Below are 14,111 nucleotides of genomic sequence, written 5' to 3'. Positions count from 1 at the left end.
GAAATAGCACGTAAACGAGCTCCGAAAGGAATGAAACTTGACATGGTATCTTAATTGTACCCATATAGTGTATGGTAAAAAGTTAAGAGAGTTATGGCAAAAACTTGTTGCACCTCGTGTACGAGACGAACACTCTTCACGAAGCGTCAGGGTTTCGAAAGGAAAACCATAACGTGCCACACTGAAGTCATTTTTTAAATCTATTGAACTTCAAAAAAAATCCTACGATTAATACACACCATCCGTGGCCCATGCTCAAATTTGGCCACTTTTCGAGTTGGCCTGCTATCTTCCAGGCATTATCTTATTTTTCCGGCCCCTAGAAAGGGCAGCATGCTCTTTGATATGAAATAGCATGTAAACGAGCTCCGCAAGGGATGAAACTTGACATGGTCTCTTAACCTGTACCTACTAATAAAGCAAAGTATGTTTCACCAATTTTTTCATCCATTCACCGTCGAAAAAAAATCTACCCGAGGTGGTACTAAATTCTTATGCGTTTGTCTGCTAAAAAATAATTTCCGTACGTGGGCCACGCGTTGTGGCCCAGTGAAGTCAGCCCACTTATTTTTCTGCCATCGCAGCTGGGGAAATTCTATTTTCCGCACCGTGCGACAAATAGTCAGAGTTTAGCACAGGACAACAAATAATGGGCTGGCCTATTTCTCTTTGTTTCTGTGTTTTACTTCTATTTTTATTCTCCTTTCCCTATTTCTATTTTTCCTTCCAAGTTTATTTTTCTTTTAGAATGTCTTTCATGATTAAAAATTATCAAAAAAATGAATTAAAAAACAAATTTTGGAAAATGTTCAGAATTTCAAAATTTTGTTGCTATTTTGGAAAATATTTGGAACTTGCAAAAAGTTTCCCATTTTTTCAAAAAAAAAATTCCAAATTTTTCGAGATTTCTAAATAGATAATTGCATTTCAAAAAATGCTCCAAATTCGAAAAATATTCTTGTTTTAGTGAAATTTTCACAATTAAAATAATGTTCGTGTATAAAAGATACACATTTTCTAAAAATATTATAAATTTTCACAACATATTCCTGTTTTTTTTTAAAAATCACAATTTCAAATATTGTTCACGTTTTTTATTAAAAAAAAGTTGGTGATTTCAGAAAACGTTTGTGAATTTTAAAAGATGTTCCCTTTCACATTTTGTTCGCATTTTTTCAAAAGTGTACATAATTTTCAAATAACTGTTCAGGATTTAAAAAATTGTTCATGTTTCCTAGAATATTCAGAAACTTCATACCTTAAAATCCCCTCAATTGAAAGGATTGAAAGGAAAAATAGATTGAATAACTCATGGGCCTTCTCTGCGTACGATGACGTAACAAAACTCTTAAATGCCCTAGATCAATGAATGAAAAAATAGCGGATTGATTCCTTCACACGCGGCGAAACCGGGAAGCTAAATGTTCCTTTTTCGTGTGCACACAGGGTTTTGCTTGCACATATAATTCTCACAGGCTTTAAATGCATACTATTTTATCTCCCGTTGCAACGCACGGGCATATGTGCTAGTTGTACCCATGTAAGGTGTGATAAAAAATTGAGAGAGTTATGGCAAAAACTTGATGCACCTCTTGTACGAATCAAACATTCTTCTTCGAAGTGTCAATGCTTCGAAAGGAATACAACAGCCTGCCACACTGGATTATTTTAAAAAATCATTTGAGCTTCAAACTTTTCTTTGATTAATACACACCATCCAAAGCCCCATGCTCAAATTTGGCCATTTCTCGAGTTGGTCTGCTATTTTCGAGGCATTATTTGATTTTTGGGCCACTAAAAAGGGCAGCATGCTCTTCGAATGAAATAGCGTGTAAAGTAACTCCAAAAGGGATGAAACTTTACATGGTCTCTTAAGTATACCCATGTAGGGTATGGTAAAAATTTCAGAGAGTTACGGCAAAAACTTGATGCACCTCGTGTACAAATCAAGCACTCTTCACTGAAGTGTCTGGTTTCGAAAGGAAAACCACAACCTGCCACACTAAAGTCAATTTTTAAACTATATGTGATTGTGAAATTGTGTGTAATCATTCTTGCATTAGCACATAAGTATCTTTATACTACCGAGAAAGGCTTTCGACCCGCTTTATAGATAAAGCAAACCGTCACGAGCAAAACAAAGTTTACACATATGATACAAACACACACCCAAACACGCACAAAGTATTACAAAGAGGGTTCTGCTGAGGGCACTAGCTCAACAAGCCCAAGCTAGCACGAAACACAAGAGCCTAATCAGGTTGTGGGGGGGTGAGGGGAAGGGGTTGGCAGCACGGGAGGCGCTCAACAAGCCCAAGCTAGCATGAAACACAAGAGCCTAATCAGGTTGTGTGTGTGTGTGGGGGGGGGGGGGGGGGGGGGAGGGGAAGGGGTTGGCAACACGGGAGGCGACAGGCAAAGCGGCAACGTCCGGACTCCAGCGGTGGTAGCATCGATGGCGCCACGGTCGGAGGAGCGGCTAAAGCGGCTTCCTGGACAAGGGTCACAGTATCTTTATACTCAAAAGCAATATTAACAGGGACAGTATCTTTTGAATGAACTGTGCGCCTTAAGGATCATTTTTTCATAAACTATATTATTTCGTCTTCTAAATTGTGTTCTGTTATGTGGTAACACTTCTTTTTCATGTGCAATTTTTCGGTTAAATCCTTGTATTTTAATGGAGACACCCTCCACCGAAGAAGGGTTAAAAATAAAATATTACTTTTTTACATCAACAAAAAAGTGAGACGCATCGTGCAGATGCCAAACAAGAAAAAAGAAATAACAGCCTTGGTTTGATATATGTACAAAAGCGTGGTTTATGCAAAAACTGAACGACCTCCTATATCTAAGGATTGACATTTTTATACAAATTACAAGACAAATTGTTCCTGAAAAAATGTCATTTATAATGATCCCAATCCTTCAAATGTTTTCTATCAGTGAGACATTAGCCTCGCTAGACTAGGACAAGTTCAAGCCCTCTGTACCCTCGCTAGACTAGGACTACCAGTCCAAGTCCTCTGTACCCTCGCCAAGGGTGCTGGACTTATCTGCAGGCAGGTAGAAGTTCTGACGGTCGATCACTTGCTTGACCATGCATCTGAGCTTTGGATTGGCGCAAGACCCATCATCGAAGGAGAAAGTTACCGCATTCAGGAAGAGGTAATCCCCGGCCACCACTAAACCAAACCAAACCCACCCCACAGCGGCTAAAATAGCACCAAGAGTTCTTTTTTCTTAGAGGAGGGTCACCCCCGGCCTCTATGCATCAATCAACGCCCCAAGAGTTCTGATCACCATGAGCTAGGTATGCTGTAATAATTAATCAATCCGGCGGCCAAAAAAATTTGAAATTGAAATTGAAAAAAAAGCCTAAATTCGCGGCAATCTCAACGCTTTAGCTTCTGCTCCATCTTCTTCTTTTCCTCATGATGGATGAAAACGAATGATTGCAAGGAAGCCTCTTCCGCCTTTACACAGACAGTATGATGGCGCCAGGAAAAGTATAACAACACCCATGGAAGTGAAGGGAAGGCCCGCACTACTAACCAAAGCATTTTTTTTTAAACTAACTATACTAACCAAAGCATTGATTGAATTGAAGCTGAAGGCCACTATTCGAAACCAACAGGGGAGGGTTTCGCAGCTGCATCACCTTGCAGTGCAGTGCATGCTGCATATACTACAGAGAAGACTACACGCCAAAAGGAATCTAGGACCATCTACCACTGCTGCTTGCTTCCGGCTGGGTTTCAGATGCACAGCGCCAGTTATTAACCCAGAAGCAAAGCAAGCGGCTGCAGTTGCCTTGGAACAGTAACAGTAACAGAAACAGAAACAAAAAAGTGAGACGCATCGTGCAGATGCCAAACAAGAAAAAAGAAATAACAGCCTTGGTTTGATATATGTACAAAAGCGTGGTTTATGCAAAAACTGAACGACCTCCTATATCTAAGGATTGACATTTTTATACAAATTACAAGACAAATTGTTCCTGAAAAAATGTCATTTATAATGATCCCAATCCTTCAAATGTTTTCTATCAGTGAGACATTAGCCTCGCTAGACTAGGACAAGTTCAAGCCCTCTGTACCCTCGCTAGACTAGGACTACCAGTCCAAGTCCTCTGTACCCTCGCCAAGGGTGCTGGACTTATCTGTAGGCAGGTAGAAGTTCTGACGGTCGATCACTTGCTTGACCATGCATCTGAGTTTTGGATTGGCGCAAGACCCATCATCGAAGGAGAAAGTTACCGCATTCAGGAAGGGGTAATTCGTGTCAACTGCTTGGGCAATTGGAGCGTAGGTATACCTCACCACGTCCTCCTGACGGGTGGCCTCAATCAGCACCCAGGGGTAGCAGGGGAGGTAGAAGGTGCCTTGCATGCTAAGAGCATCTCTAGTGGATGGTGTATATGGAGGTGGATGCTAAATATACACGATCAAAATAAAAAAATGTCTCCCAGTGGATCGTGTATCAGGTCGTGTACCTGTACACGTCGCTCCCACGAGCGTACCTGGCGTGGGAGTAAACAGGACCGAACCACGCCCGTGGGCTCGCTCCCGCTCCAGTTCCTCCCGCTCCCGCTCCCGGCCGCCTCCCCAAGGTCGCCGTCGCCCCTCTCCGGCCGCCGCCCAAGGTCGCCGTCGCGTCTCCTCTCCGGCCGCCGCCAAAGGTAACCATTTTTTCCTTTCTCGCAAGCGGGAGCAGAGGGGCGGCGGAGCGGGCGCGCGGTGGGGGGGAGGGGGGAGATGCAGGGGCGGCGGAGCGGTGGGGGGGGAGGGGAGAGATGCAGGGGCGGTGGCCGGGCGCGCGGTGGGGGGAGGGGGGAGATGCAGGGGCGGCGGCCGGGCGCGCGGTGGGGAGGAGGGGGGAGATGCAGGGGCGGCGGAGCGGTGGGGGGGAGGGGGGAGATGCAGGGGCGGCGGCCGGTCGCGCCTATCTGCTGGGGCGGCGGCCGGACGAGCGGCGCCGTGGGGAGGGGGGAGATGCAGGGGCAGCGGCCGGACGAGCGGCGCCGTGGGGAGATGCAGGGGCGGCGGCCGCACGCCCTGCAGCCCGATCTGGCGGCGGCGCCGGTGCCGGCGCGCGCCCTGGCGCGGGGACGGGGGGCTGGGCGACGGCCGGGTGGGGGGGAGGGGGGAGATGCAGGGGCGGCGGCCGGGGGTGCGGCTCGTGTGATCTTGGCGGCGAATGTGTGGGTGATCCTGCGAGGACTGTAAAGTAGCAGGAATGAGTGATTTGGCTAGAGTCCCCATTCACAGGAATGAGTGATTTGGCTGTCCTTCAGTCAACTTAATATTTTGCATCTCGTTCAATAATTTTTTGCTTGTCAATTTGATGCCAGATTGTGGTCTAAAATAGCTGTGCATTGGTTGCTTGTAGATGGATGCTGACCAAAGCTTCTTGGACACCCTTGATTTTGGTTACATGCAAACACAACCAGAAAGTCCAATTGGAGAGCAGGCAACTCCATCAACTCAGCATCAAGCAACACCATCAACGCAGCAACGTTCTGCAATAATAGAGAAAGGAAAATCCAACAAAGGAAAAAATTGGTGTAGTGATGAGGACAAGGTTCTCATAGCAGCATGGGCAAATACAAGTTTGGATATTGTTGGGACTGATCAAAACCGAGATGCTTATTGGGCTAGAATTTCAGAGTACTACAACACACACAAGGAATCGTCATGGCCGGAGCGTAATCCTAATGCAATCAATTGCCGTTACACATTGATTAACAGAGAGACCTCCAAATTTTGTGGTTGCCTTCAGCAGATTTTAAATAAGGAAGAAAGTGGAAGGACTATAGCAGAAAAGGTATGCGCAATATTCTACTTCTATATGTGTTGTGCAATATGTGATGTGCAATATTCTATATGTGTTGTGCATTTGTTAACAATATATTTATATGTGCAGACAAACGATGCACACATTCTGTTCAAGGAAATGGATGTTAAAAAAAACCGGCCTTTCACATTGATGCATTGCTATATAGAGTTTGCAAAGTATCCAAAGTGGCAGACAAGAGAACTTGAAACTTCTCTTAAGAAACAAAAGAAAACCATTGATGAAAGTCCAGGCAGAGCCACCAATGATCCGTCAGATGCATCCTCGGTACGCACTGATGCAACCTCGATACACACTGATGCTCTTGAACATGAGAAAAGACCTGATGGTGTTAAGAAGGACAAGAGAGGTAAAGCTGATGAGAATGCTTGCAAGCTGTCATTAGAAACGGTGTGGGCAGCAAAGCAAGAGAAGGATGAGATCAAAGAAGCGGCAAGAAATGCTCGCTATGCACAGCAATTTGAATTGCGAAAAGAGGAGATTGCACTCAGAAAGAAGGAGGATGCACGAAACGAGAGGGAGGATGCACGGAGACAGTTTGAATTAGATGAGAGGGTCATGCTGATCGACACTAGTGGTATGACTGATGTGCAAAAGCAGTTCTACCAAGCTAAGCAGAATGAGATCCTTGCTCGAGGCCTAGAGTAATGTGAGCTATTTGATATGTGAGCTATATGAACTATTTACTGCTTTCCGCTAGTTGCTGTATGAACTATTTGATAACATCACTCATTGCATAAATATTTTATTGATAGCTATAAATTCATGGATTACATCACTCATTGCATAAATTAAAACTAGATGAAAAGAAACGGATTACAGACTTATAACTAGGACATCACTCGTTTCCAAACTTTTGCCACACATGGTCAATTAGATCAAGTTTAAGCTGATCATGTTCACCTTGATTTCTAATCCGGTGAGTCATCTGAATAAAAGAGCTCAGTTGTTCCGCATGAGTACGAGAGACCGTGACTCTTTCTCCCATTGCCTCAAAAGTGCAGCTTTGCCGACCAGTTTGTCGCTCCTCTTCAACTATCATATTGTGCATTATGACACAAGCTTTCATGACATCACCGATTTCTTTACGTTTCCATCCTTTAGCAGGTCCACGAACAATGGCAAAACGGGATTGAAGAACTCCAAAGGCTCGTTCCACATCTTTCCTAGCCCCCTCTTGCCTCTTGGCAAAAGTTTTATGTTTTCTGGTATCTGGAGCTGGTATGCTCTTCACAAATGTTGCCCACCGTGGATAGATACCATCTGCAAGATAATACCCCATTGTGTACTGATGGCCATTGATGCTATAATTCACTGGAGGAGTTTGGCCTTCAGCTAGCTTTGTAAAAACAGGAGAACGTTGAAGAACATTTATATCATTCAGAGACCCTGGTAAACCAAAATAAGCATGCCAAATCCAAAGATCTTGTGAAGCAACTGCTTCCAAGATCATAGTGGGCTCGCTGACATGGCCTTTAAACATGCCATGCCATTTTTTGGGGCAATTTTTCCAACCCCAGTGCATGCAATCTATGCTCCCTAACATACCAGGAAATCCTCTTTCCTCCCCTATTGCAAGTAACCTAGCAATGTCTTCTTCATTTGGAGATCTCAGGTACCTTTCCCCAAAAACTTCACAAACTTTGATCACAAATTTCTTGCAAGACTCTAAATTAGTAGCCTCAGCGGACCGGATGTACTCATCAGCACCATCAGCTGCTATTCCATATGTTAGCATCCGCATTGCCGCGGTCATCTTTTGCAGAGGATGTAACCCAAGAGCTCCAGAAGCACTTCTTTTTTGAGTAAAATAACCATCATAATCATGCTCAAGTATACCATCGGCTATGCGTTTGAACAAATTACGGGACATCCTAAATCTGTGCATAAAAAGTAAATGAGACAGGGAAATGAAAAAAGGGCTAAAGCAGAGAAGTGTAGTAATTACGAACCTTCGTCGAAACAAATGTTCGGGATAGCGAGGAACTTCTTTGAAGTAGTCGTCCCACAGAAGAACAAATCCGGCATCTCTTCCTCGATTGATTGTTTGACGTCCATGCTTGGAACCGCCATGGCGTCGAGCGTTCATCCTCTCTTCCTCCTCGCGCTCGGCGAATGCTGCAAGTATGAGTTCATCGTCGCCAGATGAAGATGACGAAGAACTCATGTCCAAAGTGGATGTGTTCATTGTGTTGCGTGAGAGACGATAGAGAAATCTAGGTGAGAAGAGAAGTCACAGATAGAAGTGCTAGAAGAAAGATGGTAGGGGTGGTTTATATAGAGAAATACGACCGTTGAAAATATAGCCGTTGAAAATATAGCCGTTTGAAAATATAGCCGTTGGAATATACACGTCCAAATTTACACGTTCCACTGAAAAACTGAGAGGTGTATATTTTAGTAAGGTGTATATGAACGTGTATATGGAGATATACACGTCCAAATTTACACCATCCACTAGAGATGCTCTAAGGTCACCCCCGCCGGTCTTTACTCTAGGTACATCTAGCCTTGTCTTGAATCTGCAATTGCATGCACGCTGGCAGTCCTTGCAGGTGGCCTGGCCACAACACTTGTAGTAGTAAGTGAGGACTCTCCTACCACAGATCTGGCATCTAGGAAAAGGAGCCCCCCGGTGCACGTTCACTTTGGTCTCCTGAATGGCATAAGATAAACAATTTCAGAATAATGAAGATTGGAAAATAAAATGTAACAACATTAGGTTTTGACCAGCAAAACTAATCTATGACAGAACAATAGCTAAATCTTAAAGAATTTGAACAAACCAAAGCAAGAGTATTGGTTTAAAACAATATTAACAGTAAGGATTAAAATTATCTAGCTTTCAGAATTAACATTAAGTTTTTACACCAGTAGATTTATAAATCTTGTAGGAGTACAGCGGATTGCAGATGTTGATGTGTGCTTCAGGTAAAATAAGAACTGCCAATGTGGATTTTTTTCATGCAGAACAGATGTATCATGGATGTGTATATGTAAGACAAGGAAAATCTGAAGACAAAATTAGATATACATCTGATTATCGCCGCGCTTTCGGGCCGGGCCTCAGGCTATGCGCTTTACTGTCAGGCAGGGCTCGACCTTGAATTTGAGGTATAGTTTGGGCTTGGGGCCAGCCTCGGGCTCCATATTTGCTATTTCAAACCCAGACTGAAACCCAGCCCGGCCCGGAAAATGCCCAGGTTTAGTAAAAAGGTTGTGTGGGTAGGGAGGAAATTGGGGTCGCTGCTGTTTTTTCCTTTCTGCACAGTGCTGCGATTTCCATGGAGGCTGTGTAGAGAGGCGGCGTCAGGGGCGGTCATCGGTTGGGAGCTAGACGGCTTGGGGGATGTCCTCTGAGGGTGCTTGGCAGCTGGCGTTCGTCGGCTGGAAGTGGCGTTTTTCTGCCTCCTTCGGCTGCCTCCACGGCTTGCAGTGGTACATTCTTCTTCGTTGCACTTTGATGTTGCTTCCTTCTTCTCTGGTCGTCGCCGCCTTCTTAATCGTCTCAACCGGTAGTTTGTTGTAGCTTTCGGCTTTCGCCACTTCCTCCAGTCACTTCGTACTGCACATTGCCGCCTAAGTGCTAAGGCATAAGGCAAGGGGGACGCCTTACAGAGTTCTAAGCAGCAGAATATAGTAGAATTTGGTAGGCAGAGTTGGCTCCTTGCTGTTGCCAGTTGCTGGTTGCTGCTGTACTGGAGAAGAGGAGGAGGAGCTGCTGGAGCGGAGGAGAATGAGGAGCTGCTGGAGAGTAGGAGGAGGAGCTGCTGGAGAGGAGAGTTGCGGGAGAAGATCTGCTGCAGTGGAGGGAGCAGATCTGCTGGAAGAGCCACTGGAGAGGAGGAGGTGTGTGGATCGGGGGCTCCCCCCTTACCTGGTGGCACCAACAGGCAACAGCATCTCTGTTTCCTGCCTGAAACTGCTCCCCTGCCTGCCTGGCAAGCTCAAGGCGTCCAATATGGACTAGGGCGCCAACCTGGATGCCTAAGCAGATGCTTCAGACACCTTAAAGCTTAAGGAGCACACCTTACGCAGGTACCTAAGGCAAGCTGGACGCCTTGAGCTTGCAGGGCGCCCTAACGCCTAAGCGACACCTTGAAAACAATGCACCCCCCTCATGCTGACAAGAGCAAATATCCCACCCAAAGGTGTACTGAGATCAATTCATTCCAACAACAAAAACAACAACAACAACAAAGCCTTTAGTCCCAAACAAGTTGGGGTAGGCCGATTCATTCATACAAAGGCTAGACTAATCCTCATCAGATGGACAATGCTTTCATATCTTGTAAGACAGCCTATAAGTTGAATACTTCGATGACCTATTTGTGCACAAACATCAATCAGCAGGAAAGAGGCAAACAAACAAATAAAGCTATATTCGACCGGAGGGCAGGAGGGGTTATCTGTTTTTCACACAAAATCTCAGTAATTATCCAGATCAATTTCCGTTGCATCATGAATTGGTAGATTGACTAAACTTTGTATAACACACCAAGCTACATATTTGAGACATGCATTCTAAACGCATCACCTACACTTGCATGAGCATTAGCATGTGCTAAACTTTACAAAGAACATCGTATCTTAATTTATTCAGGTCCTGCGAAATGGATAAGCATGGATAACTGCGAAATACATAGTTCATCCATCCAGGTACATCTTTTTTGGTTCAGAATTCATAGTTCAAATGCACTAAGAATTCATTCTAATGAGGTTCGCATCTGATTTTATTTTATTTTTGCAACTGACGCAGAAAGACAGATGTTGACTCTGTATCATGCTAATCTAGAGCAAGCATCAGAAAAATCCAAGCAAATTAGTTTTTAATCCCAAAATTGCAGGAAGGACGTCAAAACAAGAAATCAAGGAAGATAATTTCTCACAGGAAAGATAGCAAGATTCACAATATACCTTTGGGCGGTCTTCAATCCTGCATTGCTCTGGTTCAACGCCCTTCTGCGGTGTGCGCTGCTGCTTCTGCGGTGGCTCATCAGTGTTCTTGAACGACCGCCGCCGCTGCGCCTGCGGCGGCTCATCGACGGCCTCGTCCAGGGCGGGCGGCTCCGCCGCGGAGCGAACCAAACGAGAGCCCCTCAGCAGCGGCCATGGGGAGGAGGGGGAGGCGTGCCCCCGAGACTGAATGACGAGGGCTGGCGCCCGAGAGGAGGTGTCCTGCGCGAGCCGTCGGCTTGAGTCGGCGAGGGGTCTCGGCGGCGGAGATACCCCGGTGGGCGAGGTGGTGAGGGCTGGCGCAGAGGTAGCCTGCGCGAGCTGTCGCCTTGAGTCGGGGAGGGGCCGCGAGGCAGTGAGGCCTGGCGCGGAGGTGGCCTCCGCGAGCTGTCGCCCTGAGTCGGGCAGCGGCGGCGGAGAGCGCCGGGTCGACGAGGCGGTGAGGGCTGGCGCGGAGGTGGCCTCCGCGAGCTGTCGCCCTGAGTCGGGCAGCGGCGGCGGAGAGCGCCGGGTCGACGAGGCGGTGAGGGCTGCCGCGGCGGCAGAGAGACGTGCGTCGCTACGGTCAGCTTCGGGTGGGACCTGACTTGGACGGTGGAATTCCATCCTGGCAAGCACGTGGAAACGAAGTGCAAAGGACCGAATCGTGTATTTCGGAGAAGATGAGGGGCTGGAGGGGCTCGATCTTATATATACCCAGCAAAGGCTTTCATGGGAGACGTTTGTCTGGAAAATAATCTGGTTTTATGTGTAAAAAAGTGAATCTTGGGACCTTCATCAGATAATTACAGTGTAACTTATTTTCAGCACGCACTCTGGAATTGCTCACAAATCCGATACAAGTTCCACAGCGTCTCGCTGAGATTTGGTGAAAATCACGGACTTGTGTCTGGAGGGAGAGAAAGATATTCAAAAGGGAAATGTTTACATACGGTCGACCGGCCGAACCATCGGCCGGTCTCGCACGCACTCGCACCTCGCGTCACGGCCCCACGCGTACAGAAGCAGCTTTCCCTTTCTTATCTTCTTTCTCCACCGCCCGCCTCGCATCTCTGTCCTCGCTACTCTCTTCCTTTTCTTCGCCTTCGCCATGTGTTTTTCCTCTCCGCAGCAAACCACGGCGAGGAGCGCCCCAAATAGATCACCGCGCGGGATGCGTTGCTGCTGCAATCTTCGTGGCCGGATTCATCTGCAGGGCGGAGGCCATGGCCGGATTCGAGCTGTCCAGGGGCGTTGAAGCCATGAACGCGAGTAAGGGGATTTTTTACGGCATGGACGGGCTGCGAGCGGCATCAACGGGGAGGTTTGCTGGGGACACCGCCTGCAGAAGCTACATCCGGCCATGGAGGTGCTGGAACCAGCCTTGCGGTTTGCTAGAAATGGCCACCGCAGGTGCTGGAACGCCCACCACTTGGTGCTACCATCTGTCCCTGCCTGTGCTGGAATCGGCGAACATCGGTGCTGGAACCGCCCACTACGGCTGCTACAACCTGCTGTCACAAATGCTGCAACCAGCCACCGCGGGTGATACAAGCTGCTGCCGTCGGTGCTGGAACCTGCAGCAAGAGGAGCTACAACTGGCAATTTCGTTTGCTACAAACGACACCAGCAGATGCTGGAACGGGCCAACCGTTTTGCTACAACCGGCACAAGGCATTGCCACGGCGGCGAACTGCGACGCAGAGTTTGCTGCAACCAGCAAACTTTGCTGGAACCAGTAACGGCGGCCACGCGGACGTACTGGTACTGCAGTTGTAAACGGCAATGCTTGTGCTACAACCATGAATGCAAAAAGCTACATCTAGTAGATCAAAAAGCTTCAAACCAGACTCGGAACACATGAAGAGCTGCAACCGTTTTAACAAAAGCTTCATCCCGCAGATGAAAAAGCTTCAACTAGAGATTGAAAATCTTTAGCCAGCCACTACAAAAGTTTCAATCGCCTTTTAGGTACACATGAAAAGTTGCAACCGTTTAAAAAAAAGCTTCATCCCGCAGATGAAAAAGCTTCTACCAGAGACCGAGAAAGCTTCAACCAAAATGCTGGAACCTGCGACGATGTCATTTTTGCTGGAACCAGCGGCGTCATTTGCTACAACCAGCGACTCAATTTGTTGCGACCCTTCACGGCGAGCTCGTCGGCAGGGTGCCGCGACCGGCGACGACACCACCGGAGCCGAGGCCTCACACCGGAGCTGCGACTGTCACCATGGGAAGCTACAACCACGAGCGCACGCGCGTAGCCAGCGAGAAACGCAGAAGACGACGCCGGCGAGGTGCAACGTCCGGCGGCGAGGGACGGTGACCGGCGACCGGGGAGGAGGCCGGCGACGAGGATGGCTACCGGAGGGGAGAGGAGGTGCGCACCGAGCGGGAGATGCGATTCAGCGAGCGGAAGAAGAAGCAGCGAGCCAACCGTTTTTTTCCGCCAGATCCAACGGCCCACCCGACTCAAATCCAATGGCTCCGACGCGACCGGCCGAACGGTTGGGCCGGCGCGCCGGCGCAGATTAGTGGCCTATTCAAAATGGGTTTGATTCGGGGAAACTCTTTTAATCAACTGGATGATCTCTCTCACCCGTAAACTGGCCCCTCCGTTTGACACATGCTCCCTGTGGGTCATGCCATCGCATCCCCAACCTTATCCTCATCCAGACGCGGGTCGTTCCCTCCCTCTCTCTCTCTCTCTCTCTCTCTCTCTCTCTCTCTCTCGTCTACGTCTAATATTTCCCCCTCTCGTCTCTCCTTTGACCTAGACTGGCACGAAGTAAAGCCGACCATCGCCGTTGCCGGAGGCTTGCTCCCCATTCCCACAGTCACGTTTAAGAGATGCTGCAAACCCCGCCGTCCAAAGCTAACACTCCAATCCAACACATCGCCACCCGCTACTACAAGCAATTTTTGTCGTTGCATCGCTACTACAAGTGGCGATTGGGGATGACATGTCGTTGCAACATCGGGGGAGAAGCATGCTGCGGCAAGGGGGGTGGACTGCACTTCAACATGGGGCCAGTTGCGAGGGTGGGCGTCACCGGTTCGTAGCATTGCAACTGCTATGATGGATCCCCCCATGGTAGGACCATCGATGTTGTGTAGAAGTATCATCGGAGATGCAACGACGACTGCGACGGGCAGTCGAATGGGGGAGGGGGGCAACAACTCCTGTGATGATGCATCACAGCTTCGACAACCGCGTGCACCTGACGCAGCACCCCGTCCATGGTTGTTGGCACTCGTCAGTGCTACTGACCCTGCAATGCAGTACACACGCCGCTATAGAGACGCACCTCCCGCCATGG

General features: G+C 47.7%; 2 protein-coding genes and 1 long non-coding RNA gene across 5 annotated transcripts; 2 read left to right on the top strand and 1 right to left on the bottom strand.

The window, feature by feature from the left end:
• Nucleotides 1-5,367: 5,367 nt before the first annotated feature.
• LOC109766298 (uncharacterized) lies at nucleotides 5,368-6,512 on the top strand. Its single transcript, XM_040394101.3, has 2 exons — nucleotides 5,368-5,826; nucleotides 5,926-6,512. The coding sequence occupies exons 1-2, from the start codon at nucleotides 5,392-5,394 to the stop codon at nucleotides 6,502-6,504; spliced, it is 1,014 nt and encodes a 337-aa protein (XP_040250035.2). The 5' UTR covers nucleotides 5,368-5,391; the 3' UTR covers nucleotides 6,505-6,512.
• Nucleotides 6,513-6,588: 76 nt separating this feature from the next.
• On the bottom strand, nucleotides 6,589-11,566 carry LOC120967848 (protein ALP1-like). Of its 3 annotated transcripts, XM_073504716.1 has the most exons (3): nucleotides 10,774-11,564; nucleotides 7,809-8,512; nucleotides 6,589-7,736 (listed from the first exon to the last, which is right to left on the bottom strand). In XM_073504716.1, the coding sequence occupies exons 2-3, from the start codon at nucleotides 8,042-8,044 to the stop codon at nucleotides 6,695-6,697; spliced, it is 1,278 nt and encodes a 425-aa protein (XP_073360817.1). In that variant the 5' UTR covers nucleotides 8,045-8,512; nucleotides 10,774-11,564; the 3' UTR covers nucleotides 6,589-6,694. The 3 variants fall into 3 exon arrangements, with proteins under 3 accessions (XP_073360817.1, XP_073360816.1, XP_073360818.1); XM_073504715.1 differs by having other exon boundaries at nucleotides 6,589-8,512; nucleotides 10,774-11,566; XM_073504717.1 differs by having other exon boundaries at nucleotides 7,711-8,512; nucleotides 10,774-11,558.
• On the top strand, nucleotides 8,526-10,760 carry LOC120967850 (uncharacterized). Its single transcript, XR_005761655.2, has 3 exons — nucleotides 8,526-9,294; nucleotides 10,460-10,515; nucleotides 10,616-10,760. It is a non-coding gene; the product is annotated as an uncharacterized lncRNA (long non-coding RNA).
• Nucleotides 11,567-14,111: the final 2,545 nt, after the last annotated feature.

This window comes from Aegilops tauschii, chromosome 7 (genome assembly GCF_002575655.3).
Source record: "Aegilops tauschii subsp. strangulata cultivar AL8/78 chromosome 7, Aet v6.0, whole genome shotgun sequence".
Classification (NCBI taxonomy): Eukaryota; Viridiplantae; Streptophyta; class Magnoliopsida; order Poales; family Poaceae; genus Aegilops; species Aegilops tauschii.
This window is presented reverse-complemented; position numbering and strand designations above follow the sequence as displayed.

Coding starts and splice junctions, on each gene's coding strand:
- LOC109766298 (XM_040394101.3), top strand. CDS start 5,392: ATGGATGCTGACCAAAGCTTCTTGGACACCCTTGATTTTGGTTACATG. Junction 5,827..5,925: donor GAAGGACTATAGCAGAAAAG/GTATGCGCAATA, acceptor TTATATGTGCAG/ACAAACGATGCACACATTCT.
- LOC120967848 (XM_073504715.1), bottom strand. CDS start 8,044: ATGAACACATCCACTTTGGACATGAGTTCTTCGTCATCTTCATCTGGC.